At 43.5% G+C, this 22,280-nt stretch overlaps 1 protein-coding gene across 4 annotated transcripts in view; it reads left to right on the forward strand.

The window, feature by feature from the left end:
* zc3h7bb (zinc finger CCCH-type containing 7Bb) overlaps nucleotides 1-22,280 on the forward strand; it is an 89,796-nt gene that overhangs the window by 23,663 nt on the left and 43,853 nt on the right. For all 4 annotated transcript variants that reach the window (XM_041177889.1, XM_041177890.1, XM_041177888.1 and 1 more), the window contains 6 exons: nucleotides 3,071-3,110; nucleotides 3,939-4,136; nucleotides 4,913-5,071; nucleotides 5,933-6,013; nucleotides 16,838-16,894; nucleotides 19,155-19,197. In XM_041177889.1, coding sequence (XP_041033823.1) covers nucleotides 3,071-3,110; nucleotides 3,939-4,136; nucleotides 4,913-5,071; nucleotides 5,933-6,013; nucleotides 16,838-16,894; nucleotides 19,155-19,197 — 578 coding nt within the window. The remainder of the gene's footprint in view (nucleotides 1-3,070; nucleotides 3,111-3,938; nucleotides 4,137-4,912; nucleotides 5,072-5,932; nucleotides 6,014-16,837; nucleotides 16,895-19,154; nucleotides 19,198-22,280) is intronic.

Consider the following 22,280-nt stretch of genomic DNA (forward strand, 5'->3'; position numbering starts at 1 on the left):
AACTAGTCGGTTATTTATATTGTATTTTTATGTATATTGTATTTTTTTTATATATTTAAACAAAATGTTCTGGGAGAGCAACCTCCATGTCCTCCTTTTGCCATTTGGTGTCAGCAGCCTGTCTGTGGGTGTGCTGCAATTTGATGTAGACCTACTTGCTCGTTAGGTGCAAAGAGGCAGATCATGTCACATTGCTGTAGTAGGAAGCCTTCAATCCGGCAGATTTAGAGTCACAGTTTGTTGTGCCCACAATACTGTTGACCTACCCTGTCTGACTGGTGATACTTTAGACTGGAGCTGTAAGTAGGAAGAGCATGCACCTGGTCCTGATTGCGTTTGTCTAATATAAAAGCTCTTTAGGGTTTGAAGGACAAGAGCTGGGCCAACTCTCTCATTTTTATCTATCTTTTCCTGTAGCAACAGTTCAGGCTGACAACTCGGCTGCTTTTGGGAAATTAGAACTGATTCCCTTACCTTGAATTGCGTAGAGTTTTTAGCACAGAAAAGGCTATTTGGCCCAACTGGCCCCTTGTCAGTGTTTATGCTTCATGCGAGTCTTCTCTCACCCTACTCCCTCTCATCTTCAGTGACAATCAAGATTCTTTCTTCATGCTTGCTGATGCCAGTCATTTTCTTTTTGTCCTCCATGTGCTTATCTGGATTCTCCTTAAATGCATCCACGCTATTCACCTGAACTACTACATGTAATAACACCACTCTATGGGTAAGATAGTTTCTCCTGGATTCCCTTTGGATTTATTTGTGAGCAACTCACAATTTTGACCTCTACTTTGGTCTATCCACCGCCCCCCCCCCCCCCCAAAAGCCGCCCTTACAAGTGGAAACATCTTCCCTACATTCACCCATCAAGCCTGTCCATGATTTTAAAGTCCTTTACTATTTTACCCCTCAACCTTCTCTTTTCTAGAGAAAAAACCCTCAGCCTGTAATTATTATCTCTCAGTTCTGTCATCAATCTTGTAAATATTTTTTGCATCTTCCCAGTGGCCCTTCAGTAATATGAAGAACAGAGCTATGGAGTGTACTCTTAAATAGGGTCTAGCCAAGATTCCATATATGTTTATGATAATTTCCTGCTATTTAATTCTGTTTCTCTGGGAATGATCCCTAGTGCTTTAAGAACTTAAGAAATAAGAGCAGGAGTAAGCCATACAGCCCCTCAAACCTGCGCTGCTATTCAGTAAGATCATGGCTAATCTAATCTTTTCCTCAACTCTACTTACCCCAGAACCCTTGACTCCCCTACAGTTAAAGAACCTATCTAACTTAACTTTGAAAATATTCAATGACCCAGCCTCCACTGCTCTCTGGGGTAGAGAATTCAAATATTCACAACCCAATGAGAGAAGAAATTCTTCCTCATCTTGGTCTTAAATGGGAGACCCCTTATTTTTAAACTGAGGCCTGTTGTTCTAGATTTCACACGAGAGGAAGCATTCTCTAAGCATCTGCCCTGTCAAGCCCCCTCAAAATCTTATTTGTTTCAATAAAATCACCTCTCATCCTTCTGAACTCCAACCTGCTCGACCTTTCCTCATAAAACAACTCCTCAATCCCAGGATTAACTGTATGCAGTACTCCAGGTGCAGTCTCACCAATGCCCTGTGCAATTGTAGCAAGGCTTCCCTACCGTTTATGCTCCAACCCCCTTGAAATGAACGCCAACATTCCAGTTGCTTTCCAAATTATTTCCTATCTGAGTGCTGACCTTTTGTGATTCATGTACAAGGACACCCAGATCCCTCTGTACTGCGGCATTCTGTAGTCTTTCTTGATTTAAATAATACTCTGCTTTTCTATTCTTCCTGCCAAAGTGAACAGTCTCACATTTTCCCACATTATACTCCTTTTCGCCCACCAACTTAATCTAACTAAACCCTTTGCAGACTATTTGTGTTCTCAAAACTTGCTTTTCCACCTATCTTTGTATCATCTGCAAATTTGACTACAATACACTTGTCTGTTGATTCAAGCCATTAATATAGATCAGGGTAGTTGGGGGCCCCAGCAATGATCCCTCTGGCACTCCACTAGATACAGTGTGCCAACCTGAAAATGACCCATTTATCCAGACTCTGTTTTCTGTTAGTTAACAAGTCCCCTATCCATGATTTACTTAGACTTTTATGGCCTTGTTAACTTCTATTGCAACTTTTGATTTGTGAATATATACCCCAAGATCCCTTTGTCCCTGTACCCCATTTGTACTCTAACTTTTCAAGGAATATGTGGTCTTATTTCCTATACCAAAATACACACCTCATATTTGCCTCTGTTGAAATTCATTTGCTGTCCACTTCATTTGACTTGCAATTTGTTTAACATCAGATCACATGAAGTAGCCAGTAGCTGTGATACAGGAACTCGATAACTCGAGAAAAAATATTTTGGTACTCTTCTCAAGGATTCATTCTAAATCTGCATTTCATGCATTATAACTGCCATTTTCTCTTCCAGGCAATTGTTTGAGGCTCCTCCAATTTTGGCCTCTTGTGCATTGCCAATTTTTATCAGTCCACCCTTGGTGCCTGTACCTTCAACTGCGCTGGTCCCAAGCACTGGAATTCTCTCCGTAAACATCTCCACCTCTCGACTTCTCTTAGCTCCTTTAAGACCCTCCTTAAAACCTGACACTTTGACCAAGCTTTTTGTTGTCTGCCTTGATATCTCCCAATGTGACTTGGTGTCATATTTTGTTGGGTAACATTTCAGTGAAACATCTTGGGACATTTTACTAGGTTAGAGATGTCAATGTCTTATCAATTACATTGTTATGGTTAAGAGAAACATGCGATGGGTATTAATTGTCTTTGAGCATATATAATTGGGGATAGCTGGGACACTGGGTTGAATGGGAGGAGAGGTATTAGACTGAATAAGTCAATAAACTCTCTCCACAAAGAAAAGCTCTGTGTCTTGGTTTCAGTTTCACCAACCAGCGTGGATCCTGTTAACAAGGGGTGCTATATAATGTGACTTGTTGTTATATCAGTCACTGTTGCTAAGAAATCTCACTGATAGTCTTTTATTTTCTCTGCTTCCTCACCAGATCTCCCTTATCTTATCCAGGAAGCCAAGATGAATATGAGGTACAAGCAATTCTTGCTGTTCTTGGTCTATATTTTTTACATTTAATTTATTTTTTGTTTAACAACTAAGATAGTGCAAGCCACAGAGTCCCACCTCTGGAAAAAGCAGAGTAACTACCAATGTCTGCCACTGTCATTGTCTCTTAAATGAGTTAGAAGGTGTCTTTCATAAGAAGACAAAAAATAGGGACAAGAATAGGCCATTTTGGCCCTCAAGCCTGCTCTAATTTCAATAAAATCATGGCTTATTGTAGCCTTAACGCCACTTTCCTGCTTACCTTGTCTATATCCCTTTGCAGACTCTTTGTATCTCCTCACAACTTGCTTTCCCACCTACTAACATCAGCAAATTTGGCTATTATACACTTGAGTGTCAAAAGGCTGTTTAACCATGGATTGGGAGAATGGGAAAGAAAGCGTTCTGCTGGCCTGATAATCCACGTGTATGCATTCCCAATTATGGGCAATTGGATAGTGATCAAAGAGTGGGAACACTTGCCCCCCCCTCTACTTTCATAGCTGTTTAGTCGAAATGAATTATAGAACTCCATTTCAGACCAGCTAGCTCTAATCAAACGTGATTGAATCATAAATGTTCTTAGTCTGGCTCGGTTTCATGCTGATTGACACTCTTATAAACTGAGCCAGCAGGGAAAGCAGGGGAATGATACTGTGGTAACTGGGCAACCAACAGTGAACATTCTGAATGAGATTACGGTGGGATTACAGTACAATGTTACAGCAATATGACAGTGGCTTGTATAGTTTCATCAAGATCTAATGAGGGGTTCAGTTTTAATTTACAATTTTTTTAATCCATGTATCAAGGCTTTTCTGCATCAGCTGATTAAAGACTTGCTGGAAGAAGGGAATGGACTGTACAGAGAAAAAGATTATAAAATGGCCCTGGTCCAGTATATAGAGGCAGTGAATGTAGCACGATATGCAGAATCGGATGAGATGGTAATCTCACAACGCTTGCGTGAGAAGCTGTACGTTAATCGAGCCGCCTGCTACTTCAGTATGGTGAGTGTTAACAAGATTTTAAAACATTTATTGGTAGCTTTAGGGCAATAATGTACACCTGTCACATGTATGATGACCTAGCCAATATTTATCTCTCAACCAACAACACTAAAAACAGATTATCTAATGGCCTATCTTTTTGCTATTTGCGGGAGTTTGCTGTGCACAAATTGGCTGCTGCATTCCCTAGATTACAACAATGACTATAATCCTAAAGTGCTTCATTGGCTGTAAAGTGCTCCTGCGTTTGTGAAAGGTGCTATATAATTCCAAGTCTTTCTTTCTGTCTTGACTTTATTGTGATGGATTTGTTGTAAAATCATTCTGATGTCGAACTCACTGTAGTAATGGGTTATTATCTATGGCGAGATTCGCTGATGCTTTAATTGCTGTACCCCACCATTGCTGAATTGTCCCTATTTGTATGCCAAGTGGATTTCGTAACAGTAGAACTACTGAACATGCACCAGTGATCCGAAGCGATTATTCTGGCCGGGACCTGTGCTGATGGTGGAGCTGGTAAGGGGTGGGGATGTTTTTTATGAACCAGCATTGGCTAAAACCAACTGCTGGCCTTTATGGGCAATTGCAGAGGCATTCATTGGTTGAGGCATTTCTGGGCTGGTACTAGTATCTGTAGAACCCTACCCCAGAAAGACTCGGCACCTTCAGAAAGTTGGGAAGACCGTGCAAAAGAAAAGTGACGCTTCCCCTTCCTGAGTGTGGAGAAACAAGAATCTGTGCCGTGGAGGTGCTGACTTTGACTGTTATTGCAGGGTGTGTATGAGAAAGCTCTGGAAGACTGTGAAAGCACGCTAAAGCTCAATGAAAATAACTACCGGGCACTTTATCGGAAAACACAAGCACTGAACGAGCTGGGAAAGCATAAAGAAGCTTATGAATGCATTGCCAAGTGCTCTTTCGCTGTTCCCCAGGTGAGTAGGTCTGTTTGCGCTTTCATGCTTCCGCCTGGACATGAAATTATATGAACCTATGAATTAGGAGCAGGAGTAGGCCACGCGGCTCCTCGAGTCTGCTCTGCCCTTCAATAAAATCATGATTGATCTGATTGTAACCTCAACTCCACATTCCCGCCTACCCCTAAGTGCCTGTTACTGAAGTCAAACGAGTGGGCCTGCAGCAATGCAGCTCTATTTTATCATCCTTTCTAGAAATTGGAACCATGTTTGCACCCTTCCAGTCTGACTGAACAGTCCCCGACTCTAATGAGCTGTTAAAGATTTGGGCAAGTGGTACAATATCACATCTGTCGTGTTTCTTGTAAGGATCCTTGGGTAGATGTTAGCCAAAGGTTATAGGCCTGAGTTTTCTTTGTCGTCCCATAACAGAATTTGTCCCCTCTCCTTGTCTCTTGAAGACACTGACATCCTAAGGAACAATTCTACTCGTGCAGATCCCCCTTCAGTGTTTTTATGATTTCTGAACTAAGAACACAGGGGGAGACCAGTCACGTTCTCAAGCCTGCTCTGCCATTGCATTAGATCATGTATAAGATTAGATATATATAAAGCAAGTTTTTTTTTGTTTCTTATGGCTGATGATTTGGCTCCATGTTTGTTAATGGCCTTGCCCAGCAAGATCAGCTCATTTAGCACGAGCCAGGGATTGATCCTGGGACCTTGCAGGCCTGTAAAACTCAGCAATTCACCACGTAACTTGCTGAGCATTCTGATAGAGTAAACTTGGCGGCTTCCAAAGTGTCAGTATTCGTAAAAGATTCCTTGAAAGCAAAATGATTAAAGGTGGAACAATGCATTATCCTGTTATCTATTTAGGATGAAAATGTAGTGAAATTGACACAAGAACTGGCACAGAAGTTGGGGCTAAGGATCCGTAAAGCATATATCAGAGCTCAGGTGAGTGTTATCAGTTTGCATGTTTTATTTTATTTTCCTAGCCTGCTTATTTCCCCTTGGGGGAGGGGGGTAACAGATTTTATCATAATACTTCAGGAGCTGACAGATTAGATGCTAAGAGGATGTTTTCCTTGGCTGGGGAGACTAGAACTAGGCAGATGTCACAAGAAATGGGAAATTTCTTTGCAAACCATCAAGGCGATCGGACTTTGTCCAGGCGGTCACACTGAGCCTGATAATTCTGTGTGGTACCTACCACTTGTACAAGGTGCTCTCTGGCCCAGCCAGAAACAGCTCGCATGAAGGAATTCTGGAAATTGGTGTCCTGATCCCACTATTCTTTGCGACAAGAACCATCACTTGATAACTAACCTAAACTTGGCCTAATACAAATGAAGATTGCCCCTGGTCCCCTGTAACCTAAATTTAATTTGTTCATTTTAAGCTATGAGGAAGGATTGGGTAGACTGGAGTTATTTTTGGAACAGAGGTGGCTGAGGGGAGATTTAATTGACATGTATAAAATATGACAGCCACAGATAGGGTGGATAGGAAGGACCTGTTTCCCTTAGACAGGGAGGTCAGTAAACAAGAGGCATACCTTTAATGTAATTGGTAGAGGGGGGTTGAGAAGACATTGTTTTCACCCAGAGATTATGGACCAAGAACAGGAAAGTGGGATTAAGTTGGAAAAACTGTTCTTAGGTGCAAACACCGCAGGTCAAATGGTTGAAAGCAAAATACTGTGGATGCTGGAAATCTGAAATAAAAACAAAACATTCTGGAAAAACTCAGCAAGTCTGGCAGCATCTGTGGAGAGAGTAACAGAGTTAATGTTTTGAGTCCATATGACTTCTTCAGAGCTAAAGAGAAGTAGAAATGTGATGGATTTTATAGTGTTTAAGAGGGAGTGGAGCAAGGTAGAAGGTCAGGGATAGGTGGGAGTTAAGGAGAGATTGACAAAGATGTCATTGACGCAGGACAAAGTTGTATTAATGGTGGTGTTGAAGACTGAAGAAGGTGCTGATAGTGGCACAACGGTAAGATAGCAGAATGTATTAATAGCAGAACAAAGGTCAGTGGTCTGTGAAAGCACAACATAGAAACAAGTGACTGATGGCCCTGTGGGTGGCGGTGGCAGTGTTGGGGAAAAAAGACTTAAAAACGCGAGTAAATAAATAAATAATTAAAATTTTCAAAGTTGGGTTAAAGAAGAGTAAAGATGGAGGAGAGATTTCGTGGTCGGAAGTTGTTGAACTCAATGTTAAGTCCGGAAGGCTGTAAAGTGCCTGATTGGAAAATGAGGTGCTGTTCCTCCAGTTTGCGTTGAGCTTCACTGAAACATTGCAGCAGGCCAAGGACAGACATGTGGGCATGAGAGCAGGGCGGAGTGTTGAAATGGCAAGCGACATGAAGGTCTGGGTCATGCTTGCAGGTTGAGCGAAGGTGTTCTGCAAAGTGGACACCCAGTCTGCGTTTAGTCTCCCCAGTGTAGAGGAGACTGCATTGGGAGCAATGAATACAGTAGACCAAATTGAAGGAGGTGCAAGTGAAGCGCTGCTTCACCTGAAAGGAGTGCTTGGGGCCTTGGATGGTGAGAAGGGAGGAGGTAAAGTGGCAGGTGTTGCACCTTCTGAAATTGCATGTAAAGATGCTGTGGGAAAGGGATGAGGTGTTGGGGTGATGGGGGAGTAGATCAGGGTGTCACAGAGGGAATGGTCCCTATGGAATGCTGACCGGGTTGGGGGGACAAGGTTGAGGGGAAGGTATGTTGGTGGTGGCATCATGCTGGAGTTGGGGGAAATGGCAGAGGATGATCCTTTGAATGCGGAGGCTGGTTGAGTGAAAAATGAGGAAAAAGGGGACTCTATCATGGTTTTAGGAGGGAGGGGAAAGGGTGAGGGCAGAGGTGAGGGGGATGGGTCAAACACGGTTGAGGGCCTTGTCCACCAGTGGGGTGGATCCCTTGGTTAAGAAGAAAGGAAGGCATGTCAGATGGTAGCATCATCGGAACAGACGCGATGGAGGCAGAGGAACTGGGAGAATGGGATGGAGTCCTTACAGGAAGCAGGGTGTGAGGAGCTGTAGTCAAGGTAACTGTTGGAGCTGGTGGGCTTGTAATGAATATTAGTAGACAGTCTATCACGAAAAATGGAGACAGAAAGGAAGGGAAGTGTCAGAGATTGACCATGTGAGAGAGCGGTGGAAGTTAGAAGTAAAATCAATAAATTTTTCCAAGCCCTGACGAGAGCATGAATTGGCACCAATATAGTCATCAATGTACCGAGAAAAGAGTTGTGGGAGGGGGCCTGAGTAGGACTGGAACAAGGGATGTTCCACATACTTCACAAAAAGACAGGCATAACTGGGGCCCATGCGGGTACCCATAGCCACCCCTTTTATTTGGAGGAAGTGAGACAATTTAAAGGAGAAATTGTTCAGTGAGAGAACAAGTTCAGCCACGTGAGGAGAGTGGTGGTGGATGGGGATTGTTTGGGCCTCTATTCAAGGAAGAAGTGGAGAGCCCTCATATGGTGGGGGATGGAAATGTAGAGCTATTGGACATCTAAGGTGAAGAGGTAGGAGTTAGGGCCAGGAAACTGGAAATTGTTCATATGATGTAGGGCATCAGAGGAATCGCGGATATAGGTGGGAAGAGACTGGACAAGGGAAGAGAGAATGGAGTCAAGATAGGAAGAAGTGAGTTCCGTGGGGCAGGAACAGGCTAGCACGATGAGTCTACCGGGTCGGTCCTGTTTGTGGATTTTGGGTAGGAGGTAGAAGCAGGCTGTCTGGGGTTGGGGGATTATGAGGTTGAAAACTGTGGTGGGAAGATCTCCAGAGGAGATGTGGTCAGTGACAACCCTGGAAACAATGGCTTGATGTTCGGTGGTGGGGTCATGGTCCAGGGTGAGGTAGGAGGAAATGTCTGCGAGCTAGCGCTCAGCCTCTGCAAAATAGAGGTCAGTACGTCAGACAACAACAGCACCACCCTTGACGGCAAGTTGGTAACAAAGTCAGGGTTGGACCTGAGAGAACGGAGTGCAGCAATTTCAGAAGCAAAATACTGCGGATGCTGGAAATCTGAAACAAAAACAAAAATACCTGAAAAACTCAAGTCTGGCAGCATCTGCGAAGAGGAACACAGTTGACGTTTCAAGTCCGTATGACTCTTCATCAGAACTAAGGAAATAGAGAAATGAGGTGAAATATAAGCTGGTAGATGGGGGTGGGACAGGTAGAGTTAGATAGTGGGCCAGTGATAGGTGGAGGCCAAGAAGAGATTGCCGAAGTTGTCATAGACAAAAGGACAAAGAGGTGTTGACGGTGGTGATATTATCTAAGGAATGTGTTAATGGAGACATTAAGGGTAGCAAGCAGGACAAGCAGATGGACATGTGGGGGTTGGGGGAAGGGATCGAAATGGGTTAAAAAGGTGGAGATAAAACAATAGATTGAAATAAATTTAAAAATAGGTGGGAAAAGAAAAATATATTTTGTTAAAAATTATAAATTATTGGAAAAAGGGGGTGGGGATGGAGGAGAGAGTTCATGATCTGAAATTGTTGAACTCAATATTAAGTCCAGAAGGCTATAAAGTGCCTAGTCGGAAGATGAGGTGCTGTTCCTCCAGTTTGCATTGAGCTTCACTGGAACAATGCAGCAGGCCAAGGACAGACATGTGGGCATGAGAGCAGGGTGGTGTGCTGAAATGACAAGCGACAGGAAGGTTTGGGTCATGCTTGCGGACAGACCGAAGGTGTTCCGCAAAGCCATCACCCAGTCTGTGTTTGGTCTCTCCAATGTAGAGGAGACGTATTGGGAGCAGCAAGTGCTGTAGACTAAATTAAGGGAAGTGCAAGTGAAGTGCTGCTTAACTTGAAAGGAGTGTTTTCAGAAAGAGACAGGTTGGAGTGGGTGAGAGGAACAGAGAAATTAAGACGGCCGATGTCACGCTGACAGTTGTCAATGAAAAGATCAGGAACAGGTAAGAAGCCAGAGGGAGTGGTCCAGGTAGAGAGGGAATACTGGAGGCAGGTGAAAGGATCCGTTGAACGGAAAGAGGACTCCTGGCCAAAGAAATGAGCACGAAGACAAAGGTGACAGAAGAAGTTCAACATCGTGCCGAGCCGGAAATTCATTGAGGTGCGGGCGTAAGGGGATGAAACTGAGTCCTTTGCTGAGTACAGAACGTTCAGCATCAGAGAGGGGAAGGTCAGGGGTATGGTGAATACACGGTAAGGGCTGGGATTAGAAGGAGGGATGGGGTCAGAGGGACAGGAAGGGGTGGAGGGTCCAGGTGGGCATTGGTATCTATAAGTTTTTGGAGCTTGTGTTCCTTAACACCTGAAAGAAAGAAAAGAAGTTTCTTGTTAAGATGTCAAATGAGACGAAGAATAAAATGAAACTGGGGACAAGGTCAGCTTTGAGATAGGGTGAGTCTGCTGGAGAGAGAGGTCGCTGAATCATAGGTGAAATATGGCCACTATCAGCACCTTTTTTAGTCTTTACCACTCCCTTGTTCTGTGTGCATGACATCTTGGTCAATCTCTCCTTGGCTCCCACCTATCTGACTCTCTTGCTCCACCCCCTTGTAAACAGTATAAAATCCATCACATTTCTACTTCTCTTCATTCTGAAGAAAAGTCATATGAACTTGAGACGATAACTTTGTTTCGCTCTCCACAGATGCTGGCAGACCTGCCGAGATTTCCAGCATTTTTTGTTTTTATTTTAGGTCAAATGGCTTCCTTCATTGTTGTAAATTTCTCTGAATGTATAACCTTTTTAATTGGAGCAAGCGATCAACTCGAACATAACCGTTCACCATCTTATAAACTATGCTCGGATAACCCCTAAGTCTACGCTCCTCTAAAGTGTAAAGTCCCAGCTCTGTTAGCTTCTCTTGATAACTATAATGTGTTATTCATCAAATACCGGAATTCTGGCTGCTTTCCCCACACACTGCTCTCACCTCAGGATCCTGGGGCCCCGTTGTAGTACACCCTGGCTGAAAAGCAAATGCTTTACAATGGTTTGCATTCATGGGTTATTAACTTGACAAAAAGCTTATCACCTTATGAGAGGAATCTGAAGACCATAAGCAACTTGGATTTGTAGAGCTGCTCTGTAGAAGAGAAAGTCCCAAATTACTTGACAGACAGAGAGGGACTGAACCGGGGCCTTTGTGCTTAAGTTAACGGATGTGTTTTCAGGAGACTATTTAAGTAAGGAGGGAAAGGACATGAAGAAAAGTAGGGCCAGAGTGGCTGAAAGCTTCACCATTGATTTTGGAATGAATGTGGGCGGAATACAGCGGAAGCCAGATTCAGAAGGTTGGATTTTTTTTATTCATTCATGGAATGTGAGCGTCGCTGGCTGGGCCAGCATTTATTGTCCGTCCCTAATTGCCCTTGAGAAGATGATGGTGAGCTATCTTCTTGAACCACTGCAGTCTCTGTGGTGTTGGTAGACCCTCAGTGCTATTAGGGAGGGAGTTCCAGGATTTTGACCCAGCGACAGTGAAGGAACAGTGATATACTTCCAAGCCAGGATGATGAGTGACTTGGAGGGGAACTGCCAAGTGGTGGTGTTCCCATGTGTCTGCTGCCCTTGTCCTTCTAGATGGTAGTGGTCATGGGTTTGGAAGGTGCTGCCTAAGGAGGCTTGGTGAGTTCCTGCAGTGCATCTTGTAGATGGTACACACTGCTGCCACAATGCATTGTTGGTGGAGGAAGTGAATGTTTGTGGATGGGGTGCCAATCAAGTGGGCTGCTTTGTCCTGGATGCTGTCAAGCTTCTTGAGTGTTGCTATAGCTGCACTCATCCAGACAAGTGGAGAGTATTCCATCACACTCCTGACTTGTGCCTTGTAGATGGTGGACAGACTTTGGGGGTGTCAGGAGGTGAGTTACTCACCACAGGATTTCGATCCTCTAACTTGCTCTTATAGCCACAGTATTTATATGGCTAGTCCAGTTCAGTTTCTGGTCAATGGTAACCCCCAGGATGTTGATAGTGGAGGATTCACCAATGGTGGTAATGCCATTGAATGTCAAGGAGTGATGTTAGATTCTCTCTTGACGGAGATGGTCATTGCCTGGCACTTGTGTGATGCGAACTTTATTGGCCAGGTCTTGCTGCATTTGAACATGGACTGCTTCAGTATCTGAGGAATCGTGAATGATACTGAACATTGTGCAATCATCAGTGAACGGTATCACTACAAGGGATACAAAAAAAATTACAGTAATATTTGCAAATCAGGAGGTGAATGGGAGAGAGGAACTTGGTGAAATTGAAATCACTAGGGGAACAGTACTGAGCAAATTGATGGAGCAGTGGGCTGGAAAGTCTCTGGATCCTGATGGACTACATCCTAGGGTCTTAAAAGAGGTGGCAAATGAGGTAGTCGATGTGCTTGTGTTAATTTTCCAAAATTTGCTGGATTCTGGAAAGGTTCCGTCAAATTGGAAAGTGGCACATATAACCCCTATATTCAAGAAGGGAGGGAAGCAGAAAACAGGAAACAATAGGCCAGTTAACTTGATGTCTGTCGTGGGGAAACTATTAGAATTGAACATTAAGGAGCTTATAGCTGGGCACTTCGAGCTCAAAGCAATTGGGAAGAGACATCATGGTTTTGTGAAAGGAAAATCATGTTTAACCAATTTATTGGTGTTTTTTGAAGGAGTAACATGCGCAGTGGGTAAAGGGGAGCCTGTAGACGTACTATACTTGGATTTCCAGAAGGCATTTAATAAGGTGCCACATCAAAAATTATTACAGAAAATAAAAGAGCATGGATAGAAGACTGGCTGGCTGGCTGGCAGAAAGCAGAGAGTATGCATAAATGGGTCTTTTCCGATTTGGCAGGATGTGACGAGTGGAATCCCACACGGGTCTGTACTGGGGCTTCAACTTTTTACCATTTACATCCATGACTTAGATGAGGGGAGTGAAGACATGGTAGCTAAATTTGCAGATGATACAAAGATAGGTAGGAAAGTATGTTGTGAAGACGACGTGAGAAGGTTGTAGATGGATATAGATAAGTTGAGTGAGTGGGCAAAGATCTAGCAAATGGAGTTTAATGTGAGAAAATGTGAAGTTGTTCTCTTTGGCAGGAAGAACAAAAAAGCAGAGTACTAATTAAATGGAGAACTGCTGCATAATTCTGAGGTTCAGAGGGATCTAGGCGTTCTCGTACATGAGTCACAAAAAGTTAGAATGCAGGTACAGGAAGTAATTAAGAAAGCTAATGGAATGCTATCCTCTATTACAGGAGGGATTGAACATAAACATAAGGATGTTATGCTTCAGTTATACAGGGCATTGGTGAGACCGCACCTTGAATACTGTATTTGATCTCCTTATTTAAGAAAGGATGGAGGCGGGTCAAAGGTGGTTTACTGGATTGATACCTGGAATGAGTGGGTTGTCTTATGAGGAAAATTTGGACAGACTGCGCTTGTTTCCACTGGAGGTTAGAAGAGTGAGGAGTGATTTGATTGAAGTGTACAAAATCTTGAATGGCCGTGACAAGGTGGACGTGGAAAGGATGTTTCCTCTTGTGGGTGAGTCCAAAACTAGGGGGCATTGTTTTAAAATTAGGGGTCGCCCTTTTAGGACAGAGATGAGGAGAAATTTTTTGTGAGGCTTTGGAGTTCTCTGCCTCAGAAGGTGGTGGAGGTGGGGTCAATGAATATTTTTAAGGCGGATGGAGATAGGCAAGGGAATCAAAGGTTATTGGGGTTAGATGGCAATGTGGAAATCAAAACGCAAGAAGATCAGCCATGATCTTATTGAATGGTGGAGCAGGCTTGAGGCAGCCGAATGGCCTACTCCTGTTCCTATTTCTTATGTCTTTATGAACATCCCCACTTCTGACCTTATGATGCAAGGAAGGCCATTGATGAAGCAGCTGAAGATGGTTGGGTCTGGGACACTACCCTGAGGAACTCCTTCAGTGCTGTCCAGGAACTGAGGTGATTGACCTGTAACAACCACAATCATCTTCCTTTGTACTAGGTATGACTCCAACCGGTGGAGAGTTTTCCCCCTGATTCCCATTGATTTTGGAATGGATGTTGGGCAGGATACAGAGGAGGCCAGATTCAGGAAGTTTGGATTTCAAAAAATTTATTCAAGGGACGTGGGTGTCGCTGGCTAGGCCAGCCTTTAATGCCCATCTCTACCTGCCCTTGAGTAGGTGGCGGTGAGCTATCTTCTTGAACTGCTGCAGTTCCTGTGGTTTTGGCACACCCAGAGTGCTATTAGTGAGAGAGTTCCAGGATTTTGACCCTGTGACAGCGAAGGAACAGTGATATGTTTCTAAGTCAGGATGGTGAGTGGTTTGACTCCAGTTTTGCTAGAGCTCCTTGATGCCACACTCGGTCAAATGCTGCCTTGTTGTTAAGGGCAATCACTCTCACCTCACCTTTTGAGTTCAGCTGTTTCGTCCAAGTTTGAACCAAGGCTGTAATGAGGTCAGAAGCTGAGTGAACCTGGTGGAACCCAAACTGAGTGTCAGTGAGCAAGTTATTGCTAAGCAAGTGTGACATGATGGCACTGTTAATGACCCCTTCCATTACTTTACTGATGATCGAAAGTAGACTGTAGGTAATTGGCCATGTTGGATTTGTCCTGCTTTTTGTGTACAGGACATACCTGGACAATTTTCCACATTGCCACATAGTTGCCAGTGTTGTAGCTGTACTGGTACAGCTTGGCTAGGGGCACAGCAATTTCTGGAGCACAAGTCTTCATTACTATTGCCGGAATGTTTTCAAGGTCCATACCCTTTGCAGTACCCAGTGCCTTCAGCCATTTCTTGATATCATGTGGAGTGAATGGAATTGGCTGAAGACTAGCAACTCTGATGCTGGGGACCTCCTGAGAGAGGTCAAGATGGATCATCCACTCGATACTTCTGGCTGAAGATTGTTGCAAATGCTTCAGCCTTATCTTTTGCGCTGATGTGCTGGACTTCCCCATCATTAAGGATGGGGATATTTATGGAGCCTCCTCCTGCAGTTAGTTGTTTAATTGTCCACCACCATTCATGACGATGTGGCAGGACTGCAGATGGTTGTGGAATCGCTTAGCTCTGTCTGTTGCTTGCTGCTTATGCTTGACACTTAAGTAGTCCAGGTTTACACCTCATTTTTAGGTATGCCTGATGCTGCTCCTGGCATGCCCTCCTCTGCTCTTGATTGAACCAGTGTTGATCCCCTGGCTTGGTGTTAATGGTAGAGTTGAGGATATGCCAGGCCATGAGGTTGCAGATTGTGATGGAATACAATTCTGCTGCTGCTGATGGCCCACAGTGCCTCATTGTTGCCCAGTCTTCAGTTGTTAGATCTGTTCAAAATCTATCCCACTTAGCATGGTGGTAGTGCCACACAACACAATGTGGGTATCCTCAATATGAAGGCCAAACTTCATCTCCATAAGGACTAATAGATCAGTCCTACTAATGGTGTCATGGGCAGGTGCATCTGCAGCAGGCAGGTTGGTGAGGATGAGGTCAAGTATGTTTTTCATTTATGTTGGTTCCCTCGCCACCTGCCACAGCGCCAATTTGGCAGCTATGCCCTTTAGGACTTGGCCAGCTCAGTCAGTAGTGGCGCTGCTGAGCCACTCTTGGTGATGGACATTGAAGTCCCCCACCCAGAGTACATTCTGCGCCCTTGCCACCCTCAGTGCTTCCTCCAAGTGGTGTTCAACATGGAGGAGTACTGATTCTTCAGCTGAGGGGAGCGGTACATGGTGATTAGCAGGAGATTTCCTTGCCCATATTTGACCTGATGCTATGAGACCTCATGGACTCAATGCTGTGGACTCCCTGGGCAATTCCCTCCTGACTATGCCACTGTGCAGCCACCTCTGGTGGGTCTGTCCTGTCAGTGAGACAAGACATACCCAGGGATGGTAATGGTGGTGACTGGGACATTTTCTGTGAGTATGACTATATCAGGCTGAGGTTGACTAGCCTGGAGACAGCTGTCCCAATTTTGGCTCAAGCCCCCAGATGTTAGTAAGGATGACTTTGCAGGGCTGGGATTGCCATTGTCGTTTCTGGTGCTTAGCTCGATGCAGGGTGGTCTGTCCAGTTTCATTCCTTTTAGACTTTGTGGTGGTTTGTTACAACCTAGTGGCCTGCCAGGCCATTTCAGAGATAAGTTAGGAGTCAATCACATTGCTGGATGGCACAAGAGGGGACGTTACGATGGAGAAGATTATCCCAAACCTTTTATAAATCACTGGTTAAGCCCCAGCTAAAGTATTGTATTCAATTCTAGGCCATTTAAGAAGATTGTCAATAGGAAATGTACTAGGACTACGGGACTTCAGTTATGTGGAGAGACTGGAGAAGCTAGGATTGTTCTTCCTGGAGAAGGTGAAGGAAAGAGTTAATCAAGGTGTTCAAAATCATGAAGATCCGTTGTAGGTACAGTGGGCTGAATGGCCTCCTGTGCTGTATCGTTGTGGGTTCTATAAATCACCATGTTATCTTTTCCTGTTGTAACAAAAGCAGCCGTTGCCTTCAATAAAGGAGCAGTGGGCTAGCAAAATGCATAGGGGATGACTATGTGATGTGTATCATTAATGAATCGCCAAGTTGTATGACTGGTGTGTCCCTCTTCTATGGTCATTTTATCCTTCTTGGCTATTCTGAAGCATACTTTACACTAACACAGAGGACAGAGGTTTGCATCAGCTAGATGTTTTGCTTTTCAGTGACAGTGGAGAAGCCAGGCCTCTGATATGGCAATACCTTCATTAAGCCGCACTAAGTCCCACAAATGTTTTCTTTTTCAGCATGACATAGATACTGTGGGCCTGACCGAGATTGGCAATTCAATGAACAGTAGTCAAGTAAGTTGATTCCTTTTTATGTTTTTAGGCTGGTGAGGAGTTTTTTCTGTAGGTGTTTCTGTTGAAACATCTGTAATTTGGATGATATAGAATCATATAACAGCTCTTTCCCCCTATCCCTACAATTTGTTTCTCCTTCAAGTATTTATTCAATTCCATTTTGAAGGGCACTATTCAATCTGCATCCACTATCCTATCAGGCAGTGCAATCCAAACATAACACTCATGCTTAATAAATCACTAAGGTTCAGTGTTTTTGTAGTTTGCAAAACAGGCTGGCTGACTTCAATTCTGCATTGAACTAAAAGACAACTAATCAAAATCGTTTAAACTCATAAGCACATATTGTTGCTCTCATGAAATTTCCCCTTGTACAAAAAAAGATCTGATCCCACCCCTGAAAAGATATTTATCAAAGTCCTTTCAGCAAGCGTGCTGGCTCTTCCACTCCAGGAGCTTGAACTCAAATATTTAGAATGATGCTCCAGTGCAATACTGAGGAGGTGCAGCATTGTTGGAAGTGTCACGTTTCAAATGAAACGCCTGTCCTCTTCAGTGAATATAAAAGATCCCAGAATGTTATTTGAAGAAGAGCAGGGGAATTCTCACCTGCTTCCCAGGAATTTTTTATTCCTCAATGAACCTCACTAAAATAACAGATTTCTGATCTTGAGTATTGTGAAAAAAGACATGTGCTGTTGAAGTTTTTCCTCTTGCACTCATCAGGACAATTCGCAAGAATACCCAATTGTAAAGAGAAGAACAATTTATACTCCCTTTGGCTATTTACAACAGGGAAAGTACTGACTGGAGCCAACCAGCCCATGTTTGCAAAATTCAAAACAGTGCCCAACATTACTTGTGATTCTGCAATTGGACAACACTTGATAAACAATCCTGATTATACTAAGAATTACACTGACAATCAATTTAAGATTATCAGTGGGGCTCGCAGTGTAGCTAACTTTCGTTAGCTGGAAGCTACATATGTTCACACGGAGGGCCCTGTCCTCTGCAGACAGAAGAAACACGTACACACTTTGTGCCTTTTTTAACTAAACAAAACAGGCAATGGCCATTCCCTGGCTCATTCCCCAGGGCAATGCCTTGACCAATCAGAGTCAACCTGCCTGGTTTGAATTTAAATAAAGCTTGGCAGTTAACTGGTGCATCCTCCATAGCAACACCTGTACCAATCAGAGTCCACTTGCCAATCAATCAGCACTCTCTCTTCTCATGCAGTATAAATTGTTGTTCACTTTACAATTTGGTATTCTTGCAAATTGTCCTGATGAGTGCTTTGACAACATGTCTTTTTTCAGCAATACTCAAATTCTGTACTACCAAAAGATTATCTGATCATTATCACGGTGCTGTTTGTGGGGCATTGCAGCGTATAAGTTGGCTGTCATGTTTCCTACATTACAACAGTGACGACTTCTATTTAAAAAGTACCCTGATCCTGTTGGGTTAAAAGTGGATGACCTCAAACCGTGTCTATATTGAAATCCATTTGCCACAGTTTTGCCCATTGACTTAATCCATTAATATCTATTACTATCAGTTAATGATTTATTAATATCTGTTTGTAATTTTATGCTTCCATCTACAATGCTTGCAGTGCTGCCTACCTTTGTGTTGTCGGCTGGCTTGGATATGTGGCTCTCTATCTCACCATTTATATTGCGAATAAATGCAGTGTATATTTGAGGCACAAGTTCTAATCCCTGTGGGGAAACCACTAGTCACCTGCTACATACAGCACCTGGCCGTTATCTCTGCTCTCTGTTTCTCACTGTTTAGCCAATTTGCTAACCAGATTAATAATTTGCCTTCAGTTTCACAAGCTTTGACGTTAGCTAAAAGGCTCTAACGAGGGACTATCAAAAGCCTTCTGGAAGTTCCTATAAATAATACCCATAGATATTTCCCTATCCACTACTTTAGGCAGCTCATCGAAAATTTCAGTCAGATTCATCAGACATCATCTATTCTTTATAAATCCATGCTGGCTCGCTTTGATCAACTGAAAATTTTCAGTTTTCGAGATGTTCAGTCACTCTTTCCTTAATTATGGATTCTGCTAATTTCCCAATTGATGTTAGACTAACTGGTCTATAACTCCCTAGTTTCCCCCTCAAGCCTTTCTCAAATAGTTGAAAATTTCCAACCTAACGATTGTAACCTCTCAGTCCTGGTATCATCAGTTTACATTGGGCTACATCTTAAGCCAGTTTCAATTCTTTGTATTCTCCCACAGGTCTCCATAAATGGCACAAGTAGAATAGATGATATAGAATCAGGTGAGTTTCTTCTATGCTCCTTACTGCGGAAGTGTGATTCTGCACTATAGTAAGCGGATACCAGCTGGTTTTGTACAGCTGTGCGGCTTTTGAGTGAAAATGAGTTGTAGTGTAACGATCCCTGTGAAAGACATAACTTTGAAAAAAAAGGAATGAATTTTCCTCGCGACCAACAAAAATATCCAAATGACAAGATGTCATGTTTTAAGACTTTTACTGTAACAAACAAACTAAAGTCAACATCGATCTAACATTACATAACAGGCAACTAATACATTGAACTAAAGAAAAAGTACTTTCATATTAACTATCTAACACATTTGAAATACATCTTACAACCCCTTTTATCGCGCACTGCTCTTCTGGCAGATGTGTAGCATTACAGGAACTCCCCAGCAGGCTTACTTGTTCCTGCCGCATTGGGTCAAAACTTCCATTGGCCTTCAAAAATTGTTCCACTGAACCTGAGTATTCCAGATCCAATTTTCACCAGCAAGGCCCATTTCGGCGTTTCCTTGTTCCTTAACCGATGGATTGGTCTTCTTTCTGTCCCCTTCCTTTCAAACAGAAAACCAACTCTCACAAGCATCCTGCTTGTTTGTTAATACAAAACAGTCCTCCTCAGCTCTCCACAGCAGCAGTTGTTTTGCTTCTCCACATAGCAGCATCTGTTTTGTCACTCTCTCTGCCTCAAAAAGCAGATGTCCCAGATGTGAAAACAGTCACTTGATATTTCAGTAGGTTTCTGAGTTTCTCCCCCTTGGCAACCTGATGACGTAGGCACATCTCTGAACTGGGATGCTGCTGGAAATCCCAATTTTACCTTGAGTTAAAGGAAACATTTTAAAACATAACCATTTTGCAATGTTTAATGTGTGTAACACTAGTCTCAGCTCACTCCCGTCTGGGAACAGGTCCACAGCAGAAAAATGCTGCACAGTTTAACACAGTAAACACTGAATTGTCCATCTCAGTCAGAGGAAGAAAGGTTGGAGCGTGAAATTGAAGCTTCACTGGCTAGGCAGTAGATAAGTGTCATGAGGCTGTATCTTCTATACTCAAGGGACGTCAATGCAACCTGTCCTCATAATTTTGCCCATTTCACCTTGGTATCATTCTGGTGTATCTAGGCAGCAGGATAAGTAGTTACTTAAATCTGAGGTTTCAGCAGTGACTTGGGAGTGGGGGAAGTGACAATGAATCTTGAGTTCAGTGTTACGTTCAGTGTTACGTACAATCTGCATAACAGTTATAGTAAATCCTACATTGGCACACACCTCAACTTTGTCCATATTTTAATTTTATATTTCCACATGTATTCCAAGCCATCATTACTCCCTCCTGTCAGCGGTCATTGGAAGATGTGTAATTCGCAGCATGACAAGTTTTACATGGGTGGCCTCCATTTAATAATATGGAGATAGGGATTTATGATGGAAATACAAAAACAGAGACAGAATGTCTGACTTTAAAATGGGAAGTGCGTTACCCCGATCTAGTTGGTCCAACCCACTTCTGAAAACTATGTTTGAATTTGACTCGAGCCCTACCCTGGAGACATAACCTGAGGGAGTACTGCACTGTCGGAGGTGCCATCTTTCAGATGTTAAACTGATATCCCACCTGTCCCCTCAGGCCGACTCAAAAGACCATGGCATTATTTAAAGAAGGGCAAGAATCTGGCCAAAATTTATCTCTCCCTTTAAAACAGATGATCTAATATTGGAGGGAGGCAGTGGTTTATTGATAATGTAACTGGACTAGTAATCCAGAGGCCCAGACTAATACTCTGGAGAGATGGGTTCAAATTTTCTTTTAATTCATTCTTGGGATGTGGGCGTCGCTGGCTAGGCCAGCATTTATTACCCATCCCTAATTGCCCTTGAGAAGTTGGTGGTGAGCTGCTTTCTTGAACCGCTGCAGTCCATGTGGTGTAGGTACATCCACGGTGCTGTTAGGGCTGTTTGTCGTTGACGTTTCTGGTACAGGGTGTCCTGTCCAGTTTCATTCATTTTAGCGGTTTGATACAACTGAGTGGCTTGCTAGCCCATTTCTGAGGACATTTAAGAGTCAACCACATTGCTGTAGACACCGAAAACAACAATGGCAAACCCCGCCCTGCTGACCCTGCAAAGTCCTCCTTGGGAGCTTGTCAAGCAATACCCTGACATAGTTATATTCATCAAATCATACCTTGCAGACAATGCCCCAGATACCACCATCACCATCTCTGTCCTGGCGGCATGGTAGTTTACAGCTGGAAGGGACAGACAGACGACCCACTGACCAACAGGAGGAGGCCGCTTGGCCCTTCACGCCTGCTCCACCATTCAATAAGATCATGGCAGACCTGTTTGTAACCTCAACTTCACATTCCCACCTACCCCCCTGATAACCTTTCACCCCCTTTCTTATCAAGAATCTATCTAGCTCTGCCTTAAAAATATTCATTGACCCTACTTCCACTGCCTTTTGAGGAAGACAATTCCAAAGACTCACGACCTTCTGAGAGGAAAAATTTCTCCTCATCTCTGTCTTAAATGGGCGACCCCTTATTTTTAAACCGTGACCCCTTAGTTCTAGATTCTCCCACAAGAGGAAACATCCTTTCCACATCCACCTTGTCAAGATCCCTCAGGATCTTATACATTTCAATCAAGTTCCCTTTACTCTTCTAAACTCCAGCACACACAAGCCTGACCAACATTTCCTCATAAGACAACCCACCCATTCCAGATATTAGTCTAGTATACTTTCTCTGAACTACTTCCAATGCATTTACATCTTTCCTTAAATAACAAGACCGATACCGTGCACAGTACTCCAGGCAGTGCCCTGGGAGTCCTTAACATTGACTCCCAACATTGAAGTCTCATGGTATCAGATCCAACATGGGCAAGGAGCCCTCCTGCTGATTACCATCTACCATTCCCCCTCAGCTGATGAATCAGTACTCCTTCATGTTGAACACCAAGGGTGCATAATGTACTCTAGGTGGGGGACTTCAATTCCATCAAAAGAGTGGCTCGGTAACACCACTATAGACCAAACTGGCCAGGTCTTAAATTACATTGCTGCTCGAA

This window comes from Carcharodon carcharias, chromosome 31 (assembly GCF_017639515.1).
Source record: "Carcharodon carcharias isolate sCarCar2 chromosome 31, sCarCar2.pri, whole genome shotgun sequence".
NCBI classification, from domain to species: domain Eukaryota; kingdom Metazoa; phylum Chordata; class Chondrichthyes; order Lamniformes; family Lamnidae; genus Carcharodon; species Carcharodon carcharias.